The sequence below is a fragment of the Anopheles arabiensis genome, chromosome 2 (assembly GCF_016920715.1).
Source record: "Anopheles arabiensis isolate DONGOLA chromosome 2, AaraD3, whole genome shotgun sequence".
Lineage (NCBI taxonomy): Eukaryota > Metazoa > Arthropoda > Insecta > Diptera > Culicidae > Anopheles > Anopheles arabiensis.
This window is the reverse complement of record NC_053517.1, coordinates 88,657,416-88,674,459: the sequence shown is the minus strand read 5'-3', so window position 1 is coordinate 88,674,459 and position 17,044 is coordinate 88,657,416. Positions and strand designations below refer to the sequence as shown.

The 17,044-nt window shown below is 50.0% G+C and overlaps 4 protein-coding genes across 7 annotated transcripts; 1 reads left to right on the top strand and 3 right to left on the bottom strand.

Moving 5' to 3' along the window:
* Positions 1-3,322: 3,322 nt before the first annotated feature.
* On the bottom strand, positions 3,323-6,743 carry LOC120895985 (esterase B1-like). The gene is made up of 3 exons (XM_040299756.1): positions 6,606-6,743; positions 4,957-5,460; positions 3,323-4,884 (listed from the first exon to the last, which is right to left on the bottom strand). The coding sequence occupies exons 1-3, from the start codon at positions 6,684-6,686 to the stop codon at positions 3,652-3,654; spliced, it is 1,818 nt and encodes a 605-aa protein (XP_040155690.1). The 5' UTR covers positions 6,687-6,743; the 3' UTR covers positions 3,323-3,651.
* A 682-nt stretch (positions 6,744-7,425) lies between these two features.
* On the bottom strand, positions 7,426-16,935 carry LOC120894713. Its single transcript, XM_040297477.1, has 11 exons — positions 16,817-16,935; positions 16,049-16,419; positions 14,984-15,973; positions 14,603-14,910; positions 11,374-12,171; positions 10,826-11,294; positions 10,515-10,758; positions 9,505-9,819; positions 8,571-9,402; positions 8,012-8,480; positions 7,426-7,928 (listed from the first exon to the last, which is right to left on the bottom strand). The coding sequence occupies exons 1-11, from the start codon at positions 16,892-16,894 to the stop codon at positions 7,517-7,519; spliced, it is 5,286 nt and encodes a 1,761-aa protein (XP_040153411.1). The 5' UTR covers positions 16,895-16,935; the 3' UTR covers positions 7,426-7,516.
* On the bottom strand, positions 9,983-17,041 carry LOC120897782 (cholinesterase 1-like). Of its 4 annotated transcripts, none has more exons than XM_040302872.1 (4): positions 16,705-16,792; positions 11,374-12,171; positions 10,826-11,294; positions 9,983-10,758 (listed from the first exon to the last, which is right to left on the bottom strand). In XM_040302872.1, the coding sequence occupies exons 2-4, from the start codon at positions 12,161-12,163 to the stop codon at positions 10,323-10,325; spliced, it is 1,695 nt and encodes a 564-aa protein (XP_040158806.1). In that variant the 5' UTR covers positions 12,164-12,171; positions 16,705-16,792; the 3' UTR covers positions 9,983-10,322. The 4 variants fall into 4 exon arrangements, with proteins under 4 accessions (XP_040158806.1, XP_040158804.1, XP_040158807.1 ...); XM_040302870.1 differs by lacking the exon at positions 16,705-16,792 and adding an exon at positions 12,326-12,447; XM_040302873.1 differs by lacking the exon at positions 16,705-16,792 and adding an exon at positions 12,356-12,418.
* On the top strand, positions 12,634-14,575 carry LOC120897783 (esterase B1-like). The gene is made up of 3 exons (XM_040302874.1): positions 12,634-13,879; positions 13,960-14,082; positions 14,169-14,575. The coding sequence occupies exons 1-3, from the start codon at positions 12,660-12,662 to the stop codon at positions 14,470-14,472; spliced, it is 1,647 nt and encodes a 548-aa protein (XP_040158808.1). The 5' UTR covers positions 12,634-12,659; the 3' UTR covers positions 14,473-14,575.
* Positions 17,042-17,044: the final 3 nt, after the last annotated feature.

The window sequence follows — 17,044 nt, the reverse complement described above, 5'->3', positions numbered from 1 at the left end:
AAGTGTGTTTTATCCGTCCCCGAGCGCCCGAGTAGCGGCGGCCCCGAGCGCCGACCGTACACCGAAGCGATCGAACATGTATCCGAAGACGGACTGAATCAGGAGGGGCACTGGCAACGGGGCTGTACGGGGGAAGCTCAGCATAAAAACAACAGCTTGGAGCGTACTGATGGCGAGCGCCCGGTGAGAAGAGCGCTCCGTGCTTCTCACGCTGCCGGTGATGAGGAGAGTTTGCTCACGGGTAAATGTTTTTTTTCGCAACGACGAAAAAATATTAGGATATTTGACGTTAGAATCATGGTTTTGATGATTCGAACTATTGAAAAAAACTGAATAGTGTCAATTTATTTATTTAATTTATATTAAATGTTTTTTTGTTATTTAAATTTGAATAGTCTTTTATTTTAGTGTTAGAACACCGTAGAGCTTTATGAATTGTCTTAATCAAATGAAAACCGTGAAGAGCATCGATTTTAACTTTTCATTGCATTATTTATTTAATCTGATTGTAGTTATAACGATTTGAACTATATTTTTTTAGTAATTTCAGATATTTCATTGTACGTTTTTTCTCAGAATCAAGCATTAATGATCCTGCTGAACAAATTTTTTTTTAAACATCATCAAATAAGTATCAAAAAATTTAAAATACATTTTTTACAGAAACTTGCTAAAAATTCCTACAATGTTTTACAATCAGTCTTATCTTATCAGATAAATCAAAGCAGAGCTTTTAAAGAATGACATTACGCTTGTATTACTAATCCTCACAATATTGCATTTAATATTTAATTTTTCAACAACTATCGAGTTCATTAGTTATCCTTGAGCGGAGAATACTCCAGGAAATGGAGACGCCTTGTGGCTCATGAAGTATTTTCTCTTTTTCCAAATATTTCACACTTCGCTCTGAATTAAATTTATTATAAAATAAACCTGTTTTTTGTGATTTGTTTATGAAAAAAATGTATCACACCACTAGAACAACACATTTCTAGTAATTTAGTTATTTCACTAACTTCCCCATCCCTTTGATGAAGGCCACAGCGCCACCTCACTCACTTCTCATGCGCCGGTAAAGCTCACGCTCATCTCGCTGCCAGCGGAGCACGGGCGAACAACAGCTGGCCGAATGGCTGCTTCGCACGCTCTCCGAACTTTTGATTATTTTATTAAATATTTATCATTTCGCAACACTTCTCTGCACACGGTTCGGTCGCGCTACCCGTTTCTCTGGTAGTCAAATCGATTCGCTCTGTCTCTCCCCAACCTAGAGTGAACCGGTTCGCCGTACGTTCATTTTACCGATTCACGGGAACGCACACCGATGGGTACAGCAAAGGGAATAGAAGTAACAGCCTTTTTAGTAATATTTCTTCCTTTTTTTAGTTTCAGGTCATTTGTCACACTTTTATGACACATACACACACACACACAAGCGCGCACACGTACAGTGGCACGCGTAGCATATTTGCTCGCATGTAAATATTCAACATCAACAGAACCCACCCCGCATGCTACGAACCGGGTGGGATGGCAACCGCACGAAAGGCACGGGGCGTACAGCGCGCGGATAAATTATGAACCGACTAATTGACCGAAGCAGGCCATGCTTCACCGGAGTCAAAACATTTTTCTTGTAATTGCTCGCCCACGCGTAAGGCTTTCTGAGATATTACTTTGTTCACAGTTTGAGTTAAACTTAACAGCAACTACAACAGAACAGGAGAAAAAAAACCAACAAATTGACTAAAAGGCTTCCCACTAGCTGCACTCAATCCTGCTGATGGTTCCAATATCCACTCAAGCGTTAAAGGTTTGCACACACAGAAAAGACACGCACCCAAACCCTCCCCCGGGGGACAGTATCTAACGAGCCCCGGAGCCGCTGGAATCATTGAAGCAGCAAAACAAATCAATTATTACTCGAAACTTTGTGCATTATTTAACGCCGGATAAGACGCTTCCAGACCGGGAGCGTCTCCGCCTTTCCGTTTCACTCAAGCTCGCTCAAGTCTTGTATGAATCCGTAATTAGTTCCGCTGCGGAAGCGGCCAGAACAGCCGCTTCATTACTTCGCACGGGCCGCACCGTCGTCGGCATGAGTTTGAGTTTCGATGCTTTCGCTAATTCACTGAACCGTAATTGTGTTTGTCCGCTATTTGCTCAATCGAGTGAGGATGCTTGGTGTAGTGGGGCGAGTCCAGCTGCGAGATGCATTAGGAATCAAAGTGTGGGCATAAAATTTGATGCGCTATTTTGTTGGTTCATTAAGCTAAAGATTTCCCCCCACTCTACCACGACTTCACATTCGGGGTTTGTTTCTAACCCATGCAGAGACGTGAGGCCAGACTAAAAATTAAGTCATTTACACTCCTGTTCGTTCGTAAGCAGCAGCGGCGTTCAACGAGCACCTGCCACCGTTGTAAAGCCAGGTGGAAGCAGTCGTGTACGCAACGACCGCCACACACCTGCCAATGACATGTTAATTATTTAGCCTCCACCAAGCGGCCCGAATGCGTTTGAGCCCCGTTTCACTCTAATAACTGCTCGGTCCACAGTGGAAAGCAACAGTTGAAAGTGCAACAGCATGGGGTTCGTCCACTGTTTTTTTTACACAATTTGTCGTGCAATAATAACAGAAGACTAAAGTGGAACAAATAGTGAGTATGAAGAAAAGGATCATCTAATCATGGTCTCATTAATCATTAATACTAATAATAATACTAGTATCAATGAAAAATAAAAAAGACAATAGTTTGCTATAATAATAATAATAATAATAATAATAACAATAATAATAATAATAATAATAATAATAATAATAATAATAATAATAATAATAATAATAATAATAATAATAATAATAATAAAAATAATAATAATAATAATAATAATAATAATCATAATAATAATAATAATAATAATAATAATAATAATAATAATAATAATACAAATAATTATAATAATAATAATAATAATATTAATTATTATTATTAATAATAATAATAATAATAATAATAATAATAATAATAATAACTATCATAATAATAATAATAATAATGATTTTATTAATACGATCAGTGCCCCTTAAGATAAGTGTTTATGAGGTATAATTTTATAGAAATTGACAGATTGATATATAAAGATTTTAAAAAGTTTGTACATCATACTCCAGAAAAAAAAAACAAAGAAAGAGCAACAAAAAGGAGAAGAAAAAGAATAAGAATACGAATAAGAAGAAAAACCAAGAACACTTAAATAACAGCAACAATATGAGTAATAATGAAACATTATTTTAAAAACGCATTATTTTTTTAAATGTGTTTGGTCCTTCGAGACGGATTTATTTTTGCTAACACGTCAAATGTTGGACATTAGTCTACATTCTAGTGATATCCAACAAATGAAATGAAATTTACACTCCATTCATACCATTTGGGGGGCATAATTTGCTGCTCGACTGCTATAGCAATTACAGTTTATTTGAATGCCTACCTTCTACTGCATGAACAAAGCACAATTCCATCTCATTTCGTTTCCTACAGTGACCCACTGCATCACACCGGGCCACGAACTGTGTATTAATTATAAATTTATTACACCATTTCAATTGCGGAAGTGCAAACGCGGTACAAAATTAATCAAACATTAACCAATCGACTGCTGCTTTTCCCGCCCACCGGTTGTTGGCCGAGAATCGATGCGCGGTATGACGAAGTTATCGATCGTACCGTTGCACCGTTTTGTCACCTCCAGAAACTTGCCCATTCGCTCCAGCTCCGGCAGCGTACTCATCGTTAGCTCCTTGCCTATCGAAAACACGGTATAGTTTGTCGGCTGTCCATCCGTCCCCGGGACCGCTCGCATCGGTTCCCACTGGCATGGAAGAACGGGTTCATCCTCGGTCGGTGGCGTTGGGTTCGAATGCTTTGCAAAGTTTGTCCACATGCGTACCATGCGCTGCCGCATGCGGTAAGCCGGATCGGACGGTGGGATCTCCGTGCGCAGCAGTGGTGAGCTGAACAGGTAGTACACCTCATCGATATGACACGCGCCCGGCAGGTGTTGAAACTTGAGCAACTCCTTGCCCTTGTTGAGCGATCCCTCGTAAGCGAAGCGGTACGAGTACAGTGGTGTCGCTGTCTGATGTTCGCTCCACAGCATGCACAGCACATAGTACCCGACCACGAACCGATCGGTAAGCAGATCGACCAATCGGTCCAGGTTGGCACGACTAATCGACGCTTCGCCAAAGTAATGCCGCCTCATCTCTTCACCCAGCGCCCGTGCGGCCGGACTAAAGTAGTCGACGTCAAACGAGCGGCAGATAAACTTCTCCGGCCGTGCGTTGTACACCGAAAGGTTCTTTATCATATCCACCAGCTCCAGCATGCCCTCCTTATCGTTGTACCCACACAGCACCGGCACGCGCATTCGATTCGGCTCGCGCAGATATTCCATGGGCGTTTTCACCAGCACCGGATCGGTCGACTGTTCCCGCTCGATGACGGCCGTGAAGGGAAACTGGAAGATCTGTTCGTACTCGCGCTCGCGATCGGAAAGCACCAGGAACTGAGCTTCGTACAGACGCCTCGCCGGGACGTCCCGTAGCGTCGCGAGGACGCCCTCATCCGAGGTGCCCTCGTAGCCGAAGATGCGTGCCAGCGAGCGGGCCCGCTCTTCCGGCTCCGTTTGGTAGATTAGATCCGCAAAGATGGTGGCGCTCTGGGCGATCGCCTTGTGGAAGTACGGTTGTGAGAGATGGGAAAAGCAATGCATCAGAACGTTGCTGCCACCGGAGCTTGCACCGAACAGTGTGACATTGTTCGGATCGCCACCAAATGTGGAAACATTCTGACGGATCCACTGAAGTGCTAAGCGCTGGGAATGAGAAACAAAGATAGCCCGCACGATTTAAGATAACTACACAATTGCTTCAAAATTGCATCCTACCTGATCCTTCAATCCAGCATTTCCTTCTATACCCGCTTGCGGTAAACAGAGGAATCCAAGCACACCGAGTCGATAGTTCACCGTGGCCACCACGACCCCTTCCTGCACGAGATAGTCCGGCAGGTACATGCTACTATCCCCATTGCCCCCGGTCATGCCACCACCGTGAAAGAACACCATCACCGGCGCGAGTGGTGTCCCCGTCGAGCTGACCTCTCTGCCCAGGGCCGGCGTGTACACGTTCACAAACAGTCCATCCTCGGAGCCGGTGATCTCGCGCGTGATCACATCCCTTCCCAGGCAGCTGCTCCGCTCGCGGCTACAGTCCAGATAGGACACCGGGTAGCGATCGATCGGCTCGGGAGAGGCGAAGCGTAGCTTCCCTACCGGTGGCTTAGCGTACGGTATGCCTTTGAAGCAGTAGTATGGCTTCCCGTTCGGTAAACGATCCTTGGTGCCGTAGATTGAACCCTGCAGCACTTTTACCATAATGCGGGCGGAGGGCTGCAAATGATGGATTCGTTAGGGATTGTGTGACTGATGGTTGACGCTTGGTATCGGAACTACCCGATTCTGATTCCGTGTTCAGAATCGATTCCGATTTTGGAGTCAATTTCGCAATCGATTATGAAACTGATTCCGGAATCGACTTTGCAACTGATTTCGAAATCGATTCTGGAACAGATTTTAGAATTGATTCTGGAACTGACTTTGAAATCGATTCCGGAAATGACCCCAGAATCGAATCCGGAGCTGGTTTGTTTCAGGTATCGATTCTGAAATTCTACAACCCATGCCGGAAACAATTATGGAATAAATTCCCATTCCTATATATAATCAGCTTCGATTTGATTCGATTCGATGGACTCGGTTCAAAAATTGACTCTGTAGTCGGTCCCGAGATCTAAAAGGTTCGGCAATTGTTTCCATACTGGATTAATTGTGGACACAATTTGGTAAATTAATCGAAATTGTTTCCATACTGGGTATAAATAAGTACCCAGCGTACTTGCAAACGTTCCATTTTCCTAAAGATCTACTGACTTATGATTCAAAGAAAATTCACAATTCTACGCAAATCTCCAATTTCTTTCAACTATTTTTAATCTATTTGATAGAAGCTGGACATTTATTTTCCACAGCTTCCGATCAACTTCAAAGCGGGCATCTGTTGCATAAAAGTGTTTTGTTACGTTAAGTGTTACGATATGAAATTGATTCTGATTCCGGAATCGTTTACCATTCCAGTTCCGATTTCGACTCCGAAACCTGATTCCGGACCTACTCCGTAAACGATTTCGATTCCGATTTCAGAATTGATTACAGTTCCAACTCCGGAATTATTTCCAGCACCGATACCGTGGCAGATTTCATTTCCAAAATCAGATTCCGGACCTACTCTCAGTAAATAATTCCGACTCCGATTCCAAAATCCATAACAATTCCAACTCCGGAACTATTTCCAAAACCGATACCGTGGTTGATTTGAGTCCAAGAATCTGTTTTCGGAACTACTCTCAGTAAACAAACCGACTCCAATTTCCATTCTGAAATCGTTTCCAAATCTGATTCCGGAACATCCCCCTGGAATCGATTCCCACCAAAACTACAATTTCCCCCTTCACTACTTCCACCGTCCTCTTACTTACGTCATAATCTTGAGCGGCCTGTCCCCTGCCCAAACCGGCCTGAGACATTGCCGGATACTTGCGAACATTTCGCATCACCATGTTTGAACGCGATCACTAAACTTACTGCGGCCGTGCGCACAACTGTACTGTCCCAAGTGAGCAGTAGGAATCTTTTTATAAAAATGTCCCCAGCACGCAAACCAAACAAGAACAAAACGGCCAGACACACCCCCTCTCTGGCACCTCATTAGAAGGGTCGATGACGTGCTAGCAGCGATTAGTTTGCGATGCAACTGCACACGATCATTAGCATACGATTATTGCTGCTTAGCGCGTACTTCGCCGTGTATGCCCCGCTGGCCGGGGCTGGCTGACGAAACATGAAGAAGAACCAAGAACCAAGACGCAGTATGTGCTAATGTCACCTAACCCAACGGGCCCGGCTTTGCCAAAGTGCAAGCGATTACGAAGCTGATTTTGTTGGAGCCGCCGGTGACTACACCGATTGCTTAAGCCCCAGCTCGCTTTTATAGGCCGATGACGCAGAGTTCGAACGGGTTGGGCATGAATTGATTCTACGAACACCTGCCTTGTTTTACGCTTTGGGTGTAGAGCTGGTTGGCATTAACCGAAGCGACAACCAAACCGACGGCTTACGATTAAGATGTACACATACCCAAAAAAAACAAAGGCAAACTTCCCTGTGTGTTTTACCCCTTTGCTGGCTTATCTATATGACCACCTGCAATGTCTGCTGCCATTTCGGATATCGTGCTAGGAGATACGCACAAACACACACACACACACACACACACACACACACATACCCGTTGCAGAATGTTATCTTACAGTAACCCTTTGCGCGAAAGGTCTATGCATTTCTAAGCTCTATGAATGAAGATATGATATTGGTAGTAATCCGTCCGCCCTCACGCCACCAGATTGGGATTGAAGCGTTCGGCCAGCGACCTCCAAAACTGTATCCGCTCCTGCATCGGATTCTCCACCACCTGCACCTGCTCGTTCAGGTCGAGGGCGCGCAGCACGAACGGTTCCCCGGCAGCGGTCGGTGGCAGCGGGTCCCACTGGAAGCCAACATCGTCACCCTCCGGCGTAGGCTGGCCGAACTTGGCAAAGTTGGTCCACAGACGGCAGAGCAACGTTCGAGCCCGATCCGCCACCGAGCCAGCCTCGACCGGGACAGTAATTTGACTGCCATTGAACAGATAGGATAGCTCGTCGGCATGGGCCGCTCCCGGTGTACCGTCCGGTACGCTGAACTGCTTGCGCAGCTGGTTCAGCTCGCTCTCGTACGAGAAGCGGTAGAAGTACAGTGGTGCCCTGGAAGCATACAGACAAAATAATAATATTTTAATAAGCTCAGCAAACAACAAATCGCCCCCCATGAGCGCTGCACTACATACTCCTGCTGGAAGCGCGAATGCAGCTCCGCCGCTGCGTACACCGGGAAGTAAAAGCCAACGTCTCCCACCAGATCGAGCAGGTGGCCCAGTCCATCCCGCTCGATCGGTTTGTCCTGGAAGTAGAACTGGCGTATCTCCTCGATCACGGCCGGCGCAAAGTCACGCGGTATGCCGAGATCGAGCGGCAGCAGGCTGGCCAGATTGGTCGTAACCTCGTCGAACCGCTGCTGCAGCAGTCCATAAAACACCAAACCCTCCCCACTGGTGACACCGTGAATCAGCGGCACATTGGTCACGTTCGGTTGCTTCAGCAGCTCCTCGCCACGCTGCGGAATGATTGCGTCCTCCGAGCTGGGATCCTCAATGCACGGAATGAACGGCGAAATGCAGTAGAGGCTGTTCTCCCACTCTTCGAACGCTTTCGTGGAGTTGGACACCAACTCTTCGGCCGATGCGTTTTGCAGCGTTGCTGAAAAAGCAAAACAAAACAAAAAAAAGGGAATATAAGCCACACTTTCTATAAGAGTCAACATTTTACAAAAGTGTCTCCCAAACTTACCCAAAACACCTGCATCGTCCTCGCCTTCGTAGCCCAACACGGCGGCCAGCTTGCGCGCCCTACCCTCCGGCTGGTACTGCAACCCCCAGGGACAAAACACCGATCCCGACTGGCAAATCGCTTTGTGGAAGTATTGGCGCGACTTCGGGCACAGATAGTGCCAGTTAACCGACGCACTGCCAGCACTCTCCCCAAACAGGGTCACGTTCGAGGGATCACCACCGAACCGTGCAATGTTCTCCTGCACCCAGCGCAGCGCCAACTGTTGATCCTTCAGCCCCTGGTTACCATGGATACCGACCGACGGTAGGGCAAGAAATCCAAGCGGCCCTAGCCGATAGTTCAGCGTCACCAAGACGACACCGTGCTGCAGCAGATAGTCCGGCCCGAAGAAGTCCGTATTGCCGCTGCCGGTGTAGTAGCCACCGCCGTGTATCCACACCATCACAGGTTTCAGCATGCCGAGCGCTTCGCCCGGACCGCTCGTCGTGTACACGTTCAGGTACAGACAGTCTTCAACGCCCGCGGGCCCCTCGGGAAGTGCCATAATCGCCAGACAGTGGCCACGCTCCGACCCGCACTGAAGCGGCTGCTCGTCGAACTGGTCCAGCGGAACGGGCGGCTTAAAGCGCAGCTCACCGACCGGCGGCTTGGCGTACGGGATGCCCTGGTAAGAGTAGTACTCCGATCCGTTCGGGAGTGGCTTCCGGCGGCCAACAATTTTCCCCGCCACTACATCCAACTCCACTGCGTCGGCAAACACTAGCGGTGGTCCGTTCGAGGCACCGCTTCCTTCCGGCTCGACGATGATCGGCACATCTTCTGCTGGAGGCTGTGAAAACACACAGAGCAGGCAAGTTATCAATGGTTACGTAATTGTGTTTGCTTTCTTTCGCTCTCTTCTCACACCGATTGTGGAGGCGGCGCGCCTTACCTGATAAGCGGTAGCCGGTGGCATACCGTTCGGATCCACAACCGACGGTGCCATAAAGTTCGGATCCACGACCGACGGTGCCATGAAGTTCGGATCCACGACCGACGGTGCCATGAAGCTCGGATCCACGACCGGCGGCTGGGCCGGATTCGTCTTGGCGACCGTCGGCGGAACGTACAGCTTGCGGATAACCATCCTGATCGGAAGTTTGCTGCGGACTGAGCCGGCCCACCCCAAACGGGCGCGCGCGTAGGCGATTAAAGCGTTTAGCGGTGGTTTGCTATCATCGAGCGCCGGGAGATAAGATTGCTGCAGTTATTTCTAGATTTAAACAAACGGCAAACACCGAAACTTCGCTCCACGCAGCTTTGAAGATGTTCCGCCCAAAGACCGCGGGACCAAACAATATCTAAACATTGGACAGGTAATGTTCATCGAAGAGTTGCAAAGAGTTCCCTGCAAGGACAACACTTATCTCTGAACGCTCGTTTTTTTTTATTAATATACAGTTACCTACATGTTTTGACTATAATTTTAGGAATCTCTGTCTCTACACCGTAAATGGCATTGCTATCAATTACGATAAAAGTTCTTATCGAAGGCGTTCGAAGAGTACGCTTACAGGCAGATTAACCAATCAAAAAATCTGATTACAGGGACATTAAATAATAACTGAGGTCGGTTCAGTAAGGTTTCAACACATTTCGGGTGTGGCCCTGATGATGTCTTTCTTCATCGCCTCACACTCTAATTGCTGGCAATCAGAATGTTTTCATAAATTTGATGATAAATCAGATCGGAATTGCTGTTCAATGATTTTATGGCATATCTACGGGTTTCACCCCCCTTCCGAGCAGGTCCCCATTATACTTTTTAAACAGGTCTCTCCAAAAACCGACACGATCAGCGAGGTGATTCGACATCATCCTCATGCCGCACTGGTGGTCTATGTTTAGTGCCGTTAAATTAAATGTTTCCGTGGTCGGTTGCTCCAACGGTGTCCATAACACCTCCTCAGAGTTCAACCGTGGCACTCCCCGGCGGGCAAAGCTAGTCCACAGGCGGCACATTGCCTTTCGTAACTTCCAGGCCGGCGAATCCTGCTCCACCGCATCCGTATGGAAGAAGCTCGCGCTGAACAGGTAGCACACGTCATCCGCATGGCTTGCGCCACGATATTCCGCTGGCACTTTCCACTGCTGGCGAAACTTGTTCAGCTCCGTCTCGGCGCCAAAATGGTAGAAAAAGATATCGCTGAGGAATGAATGTGTACGAAAGTGTCGAGTTAATCAATTTGAGCAGCGAGATAGCAATGTCTTACCTTTTGCTACGACGAAGATGCAGCTCTGCCGCCTGTACGGTCGGAATTAGGTACATGGTGTCGGTAAAAATGCGACTCAGCTCGAACTCTTTCTCCAGCGTCACCTCGGTCGTACCGCAGTAGAACGCTAAAATGCGATTGGCCACCTCCGATCGCTCGCCTGCCGGGACGTTCAGCAAATCCGGAATGAAGCGATCCTTATCGTCCCTGTACCGTTGCAGGTGCTGCCGGAAGGTGTTGATCTTGTACAGTGCCTCCTCGCTGACCACTCCCAGTATCATCGGCTTGCCCGGCCGGTTGAAGCTGCGCAGCAAATCAAACGCATTTTCCGTAACGATCGGATCGATCGCATCGGACGGCTCCACCACCGGCCGAAAGGCGTACACCGAGTCGAGCGTTTTCTCGTGTGCCGAGAGAGCCTCCTTTTGCGATTTGGCCAACTGCTCGGGTGCAACATTCAAAAGAGTATCTGTTAAAATGCAATTATAACGAGAAAAAAAGGTTTTAGTTAATAAGAAAGCTCAAATTAAATATCAAATCAATCATACTCAACACTTGGCGATCGGAAGCATCGGGCGGACACCCGAAATGCTCCGCCAGACGGCGCGCTTTCTGCTCCGGATGCTTCTGAAAGGTGATCGACGCAGTCGCCACCCCGGACTGGCATATGAGCTTGTGGAACAGCTGGTACGTTCCCACCGAAAGGTAATGTAGATGGGCCGAAACGCCACCGGCACTCTCCCCGAACAGTGTCACATTGTGCGCGTCCCCTCCGAACCGGCCAATGTTTGCCCTCACCCACTGCAACGCCAGCCGCTGATCCTTCAGTCCCATATTGCCGTAAATGCCTGCCGACGGTAGGCACAGGAATCCGGCCGGTCCGAGCCGATAGTTTACCGTCACGACGACGGCGGGCCCCATCGCCACCAACCACTCGGGATGGTAAATGGACGAGTCGCCACTACCGGTGCAGAAGGCGCCACCGTGCAGCCACACCATTACGGGCAGATCGGAGGAACCGTCCAAAGGGGTTGGGTTTTTCGGTGTGTAAACATTCAAATACAAACAGTCTTCGGAGGCGAGGGGCGGGTTCGGTGGAAGGTAGCTGCTGGCCAAACTCACCGCACGCTCTCGCGTACAGTCCAGCACGACTTGCCCGTCGTCCGAGTGGTGTGTTAGCGGCTGTGGCGGTTGAAAGCGTAACGGTCCGACGGGCGGGACAGCATACGGGATGCCTTTGAAGGTGTAGCATGGGCCGGAACCATCGGGAAGGGGTGTTACCGTGCCACGGATGGGGCCGGATGTTATATTCACGTTGCAGGAGGATGCTTCAGCCATTTGGTTAACTGTAAAAGAAAAGAAAGAGAGCGAAAAGAGACAGACATTAGGAATTTGCAAATAAACGGCCAAACGTCCAGCGTTCAATCTTGCTCTGTGGATGCAGCAAATTTTCGGGAGGTCAAGCACAAGGTTACGGCGAAGGCTCGTCGAACAAATTACCGCCAATCGCAGTTCGTTAGCGATGCTGACCGGCCGAAAATCACGGTCACACACAGAAGATGCAAGCGCCGTGCTCGCTGTATGCCGTCCGTTCCGATTATCTCGCAAATTCATTCCAGTTTCTCTACATGCGTGTGTATGTGTGAGTACCAACCGCTCGAGCTTCATCGGACAGCCGTGGTGGGGAGATACATCTTCTGCCGATAAGCGCACCAAGCTCAGTTTGCATTGCGTTATTGCACGATCAACACATCGCTGCACAGTAAACAGTACTCCCTCTACCACCCACCACCAGAGCAAACGGCGTTATCGGACACCGACCACAGATCACAGCATGACAGAGAGCAAGATAACCGTCTCGATTCGTCCCGGCAACATTGTGGGCCTGAAGCGCGCCCTACCCAACGGGACCGATTGGTACGTTTTCAAGGGAATCCCGTACGCCCAGCCTCCGGTCGGATCGCTCCGTTTCAAGCCCCCGGTACCGCTGGACACTCTCCCGACGAGCCCGCTGGAATGCTTCGTCGACGGGCCGAGCTGCTACTCGGAAGATGTGCGCTTCCAGCGGATGTCCGAAGACTGTCTCTACCTGAACGTGTACAGCCCACAGCTGCAGCCGAAAACCCCCCTGCCGGTCATGGTGTGGATACACGGCGGTGGGTTCTACACCGGAACTGGTGATTCCTCCCTCTACGAACCACCGTACCTGGTGCAGCAGGGTGCCGTTGTCGTGTGCATCAACTATCGGCTCGGGCCGCTCGGATTTCTCTCCCTCCCATCGGTCGGTATCGAGGGCAACATGGGCCTGAAGGACCAGCGGATGAGTCTGCGCTGGGTGCGGGACAACATTGCCCAGTTCGGGGGCGATCCGCACAATGTGACGCTGTTTGGCGAAAGTGCCGGCGGTGCCTCGGTCCATCTGCACTATCTGAGTGAGGCGTCGCGGGCGTATTTCCATCGTGCGATCGCTCAAAGTGGTACCGCGTTTAACGAGTGGCTGTGGCAGCGCGAACCGGCCGACCGGGCACGCAAACTGGCCCGCCTGCTCGGTGGCGAGGAGTCCGACACGGACGAAGCGGTGCTTGCCACGCTGATGGGTGCGAATGCGGAACGGATGACGGCACTGCAGAACCAGTGCATGAGCGATCGGGACCAAACGATGTTGGTACGGTTCCCCTTCACGCCCGTGATTGAGCGGGTGGGTGCGGTCGATGCGATCATTACGGAACATCCGGCCCGTGCGGCGGAGAAGACGTTCGCGAAGCCGATTCCGCTCATGCTGGGAAGTACCAACGACGAGGGATTAGTGCTGTGGGAGTTTGTGAAGGAAAAGCTGCCCCTGTTCCAAACCGACCCGACGAGGCTGATCCCAGCCACGCTCGCTGTGGGCAGCGAGGACCAGGAGCGGAGCGCGTGTGAAGCGATTCAGAAGTTTTTCTTCCAACATCGCCCAATTGCGGAGGAAACCATGCGCACGATTACCACGGCATTGGGTGACAATTTTAACACGCTGCCGGGATACATTGCGGCGGAACTGCACGCCCGATTCCAGAGGTAAAACGGGACCGGCCGGCTGTAAGCTCCCTTGATTGATTTAAATTGATCGTTTGCGTTTTGCGTCTTCCCAATTCTAGCGCTCCACTGTACATGTACATCTTTTCGCACATGGGCGCGCTGAACAAGTATCGTGAGGAATACAAGGTCCCGCCGGAGGAGGTCGGTGCGTGCCATGCGGATGAGCTGTACTATCTGTTCAGGTTCGCTGTTTGATGTGCCCTTTTTTTTGTTTTCGCGCAAAATTTGTTCTCAATTAAGCGTTTTTTTTCTTCTTCTTTTGCTGTAGCTCTTCCCTGTACAACACGGCCGCAGTGCAGGACCACACCGAGAGCGGCAGGTTCCGGGAGTACTGCTGCAACCTGTGGGTTAACTTTGCCCGCTTTGGCAATCCACACGCAACGCTCGTCGACTGGACGCCGGTCGAACGGCCGGCAGAGGGAGCCGAGGACAGTTTCTATCCAGCGGCAATGAATTTGAAGAACATTGGGGATTGTACAATGACCACCGAGTTCTTCTACGAGCGGTTCCAGTTTTGGAAGGACCTTTACCGCAAGTACAACGGTTCGCATCTGCTGCCAAAGGTGGAGTAACGGCTTCGGATCGTGGCGCCTTCTTCGACGATGATGAATTCATGTAAACTGTCCCGCTTTTTATTAAACTGTGCAATGATGTATTCCCTCAACCGAGCAATAAGTCCAGCGTGTGTGTGTGGTGCGCTTTATAGCTTCACTTTGAGGAAATCATCATTCCATCGCTTGTAAACAGTGCGCCAAAAATCGATTCGCTCCTTTGCCGGGTCGGTGATAATTTTCGGGTCTGCCGCTATATCTAAACACTGCAACCGGAACGATTCGCTGGCAGCGCTTGGGGCGATTTTGTCTACCGGCTGCCAGCGGAAGGGAAGACTCTCATCGTTGGCCGGTGTCGGATGGCCATGCTTGGCAAAGTTGGTCCACAGCCGACACATGAGCTGCCGAACGCGACCCGCCTCCGTGTCCGGTTTGACGTCATAATTTGCCAGTCTCATCCTACAAATGCAGAAAACACAAAATGCCTGTTATCTTTCAGTGGTTCGGCGGAATAAGCTAGCTTCGAACTTACAGGAACAGGTACGACAGCTCGTCCGCATGGCACGCGCCGGGAATGGACAGCTGCAGCAGCTTTTTGTACATATTGAGCTCGCCGTCATAACTAAACTGGTAGTAAAACATGGGCGAGTTCGGTTGATAGCGCGCGTGCAGCTCCGCACACGTGTTCGCCAGTATCCCGAAGTGATAATCCGTCATCAAATCGGCCAGCTGGTTCGCCGTTTCCTTCGTAACGCCCTGCGCACCACAGTAGAACTGTTTCACCTCGCTCGCCAGCTGCTCGCAGGCGGCACTGCCCGGCGCCACGTTAACCGTGCGCGGAATCATCCGTGCCATATCGTTATCATACAGGTCGAGCTTTTTGATCGCATCCATCATCATGATGGTGCCCTCGCGGTCATTGTTTCCGAAAATGATTGGCATCGTGCCGGTACGATCGCGCTGCTGCATCGCCACGAACGGATGCACCGGCACGACAGTGTCCGGACCCGGTTCACCCTCCTCCACCACCGGTTTAAAAGGCATTGGCAGACCACGCCGTTTCTCGTCGGCCGACAGTGTGTGCAGCATTAGCCCCATCAGCTGGGCCTTGTCCGCGGCCAACAGCGTCCGGTACACCTGCTCGTCCGTCTTTGCGTCGGGATCGATGTGCCGGGCCAGCGACCGGGTACGGTTGATCGAATCGCGCTGCATCACCCACTCCATGACGGAGGCCCCACTCTGACAGATCGCCCGGTGGAAGTACTGCCGCGAAACGGGCGACAGCATGTGCAGATGGACGGAGGCAGCACCGGCACTCTCGCCGAACAGGGTCACATTGTGCGGATCGCCGTTAAATGCGGCAATGTTCTGCTGCACCCAGCGCAGCACCGCCAGCTGATCCTTGAGGCCCGCGTTGCCCTCAATGCCCTGGCTGGGCAGATGCAGAAAGCCAAGCGCACCGAGCCGATAGTTTAGCGTGACCACAATCACCTCCTCCTGGAGCAGGTATTCGGGCGAGTAGCTAAAAGTAAATCGATTATCTGTTAGTGGGCTTACGCGAGACGGCGTTGATCAGTCAATCGTAGCGTAATCCTACCAATCGCCATTGCCACTGCCAAACAGAAACGCTCCACCGTGAATGAATACCATCACCGGCAGCGGTTGGCCAGCCTTTTCCCCGGCTCCGGGCGTGTACACGTTCAGATGCAGACAGTCTTCCGATCCTTCCAGCTCCTGGGTGAACATGTTTCTGCTAAAGCAAACGTCCCGCTCGACACTGCAGTCCAGCACCGGGTAGGGGAATCGGTCCAGCGGCTGCGGGGCCCGGAAGCGCAGCTCACCGACCGGTGGCTTCGCGTACGGGATGCCCCGGAAGGCACAGAAAACGCCCCCATTCGGGAGCTGCTCCTTCACGCCACTCACCGTACCTTGGTGGACCTTTACGTTCACCCGATCGATGTTACGCATCTGTGAATTTTAGCAAATAATTGTGCGGTAAGAGCAAATGAGCCGGATTAGTGAAAAACTATTCAATTTGGAACAAGCAATGTGCCGCGTTTCGTACTGTTGACTTGACTTATTGACGCACGCAAGTACCACAAGCTGCTGAACTGCCGATTTGCCACAAACAACAGTCCGCAGGGGTGCCAACAACCCGTCCTATCGGACAATAAACCACGCAACCCGCAGATAAAGCCACGGACGATTAAATGTGCCAACTCATGAACTGTAGCTTCTAATCGACAATCTTACCCACTCGTGATATGTTAACGCGCTACATTAGCGGGGTGGGAGGCAGCTACATGTACGAAGGTCAAAAATGAAAAGAAGGGATGGAGGTCTCACACACGCACGCAATACTTGCCCATCGGACGCTGGAAGCGAGAGGAACTTGGGCCGAGCATAGACGTTTGGAGCCGAATAGTTGTGCACACTTGAGCATGATTATGTTTACAAGCTAAAACTATTACTATTAGCTCACACTTTTCTCTTGTCCTTCCTTGTGCAGCGAACCCGGTGGCGTTTGTGGGGAATTTATCTACTTAAAATGCGATCGTAAATTAGCTAAAAATAATGAAAACAGCTGCTTTGT

Bases quoted from the DNA above. Each gene is read 5' to 3' on its own strand.
- LOC120895985 (XM_040299756.1), bottom strand. From the start codon at position 6,686: ATGGTGATGCGAAATGTTCGCAAGTATCCGGCAATGTCTCAGGCCGGT. The intron at 5,461-6,605 runs GTAAGTAAGAGG...CATCATTTGCAG, and splicing joins AGGCCGCTCAAGATTATGAC to CCCTCCGCCCGCATTATGGT. The intron at 4,885-4,956 runs GTAGGATGCAAT...TCTCATTCCCAG, and splicing joins ATGCTGGATTGAAGGATCAG to CGCTTAGCACTTCAGTGGAT.
- LOC120897782 (XM_040302871.1), bottom strand. From the start codon at position 12,163: ATGGCTGAAGCATCCTCCTGCAACGTGAATATAACATCCGGCCCCATC. The intron at 11,295-11,373 runs GTATGATTGATT...GCATTTTAACAG, and splicing joins TTCCGATCGCCAAGTGTTGA to ATACTCTTTTGAATGTTGCA. The intron at 10,759-10,825 runs GTAAGACATTGC...TTCATTCCTCAG, and splicing joins CATCTTCGTCGTAGCAAAAG to CGATATCTTTTTCTACCATT.
- LOC120897783 (XM_040302874.1), top strand. From the start codon at position 12,660: ATGACAGAGAGCAAGATAACCGTCTCGATTCGTCCCGGCAACATTGTG. The intron at 13,880-13,959 runs GTAAAACGGGAC...TCCCAATTCTAG, and splicing joins CTGCACGCCCGATTCCAGAG to CGCTCCACTGTACATGTACA. The intron at 14,083-14,168 runs GTTCGCTGTTTG...CTTTTGCTGTAG, and splicing joins GAGCTGTACTATCTGTTCAG to CTCTTCCCTGTACAACACGG.
- LOC120894713 (XM_040297477.1), bottom strand. From the start codon at position 16,894: ATGCTCAAGTGTGCACAACTATTCGGCTCCAAACGTCTATGCTCGGCC. The intron at 12,172-14,602 runs AAAGCGCACCAC...TTTCTTTTACAG, and splicing joins TTTCCTCAAAGTGAAGCTAT to TTAACCAAATGGCTGAAGCA. The intron at 7,929-8,011 runs GTATGTAGTGCA...GTATGCTTCCAG, and splicing joins CATTCGCGCTTCCAGCAGGA to GGCACCACTGTACTTCTACC.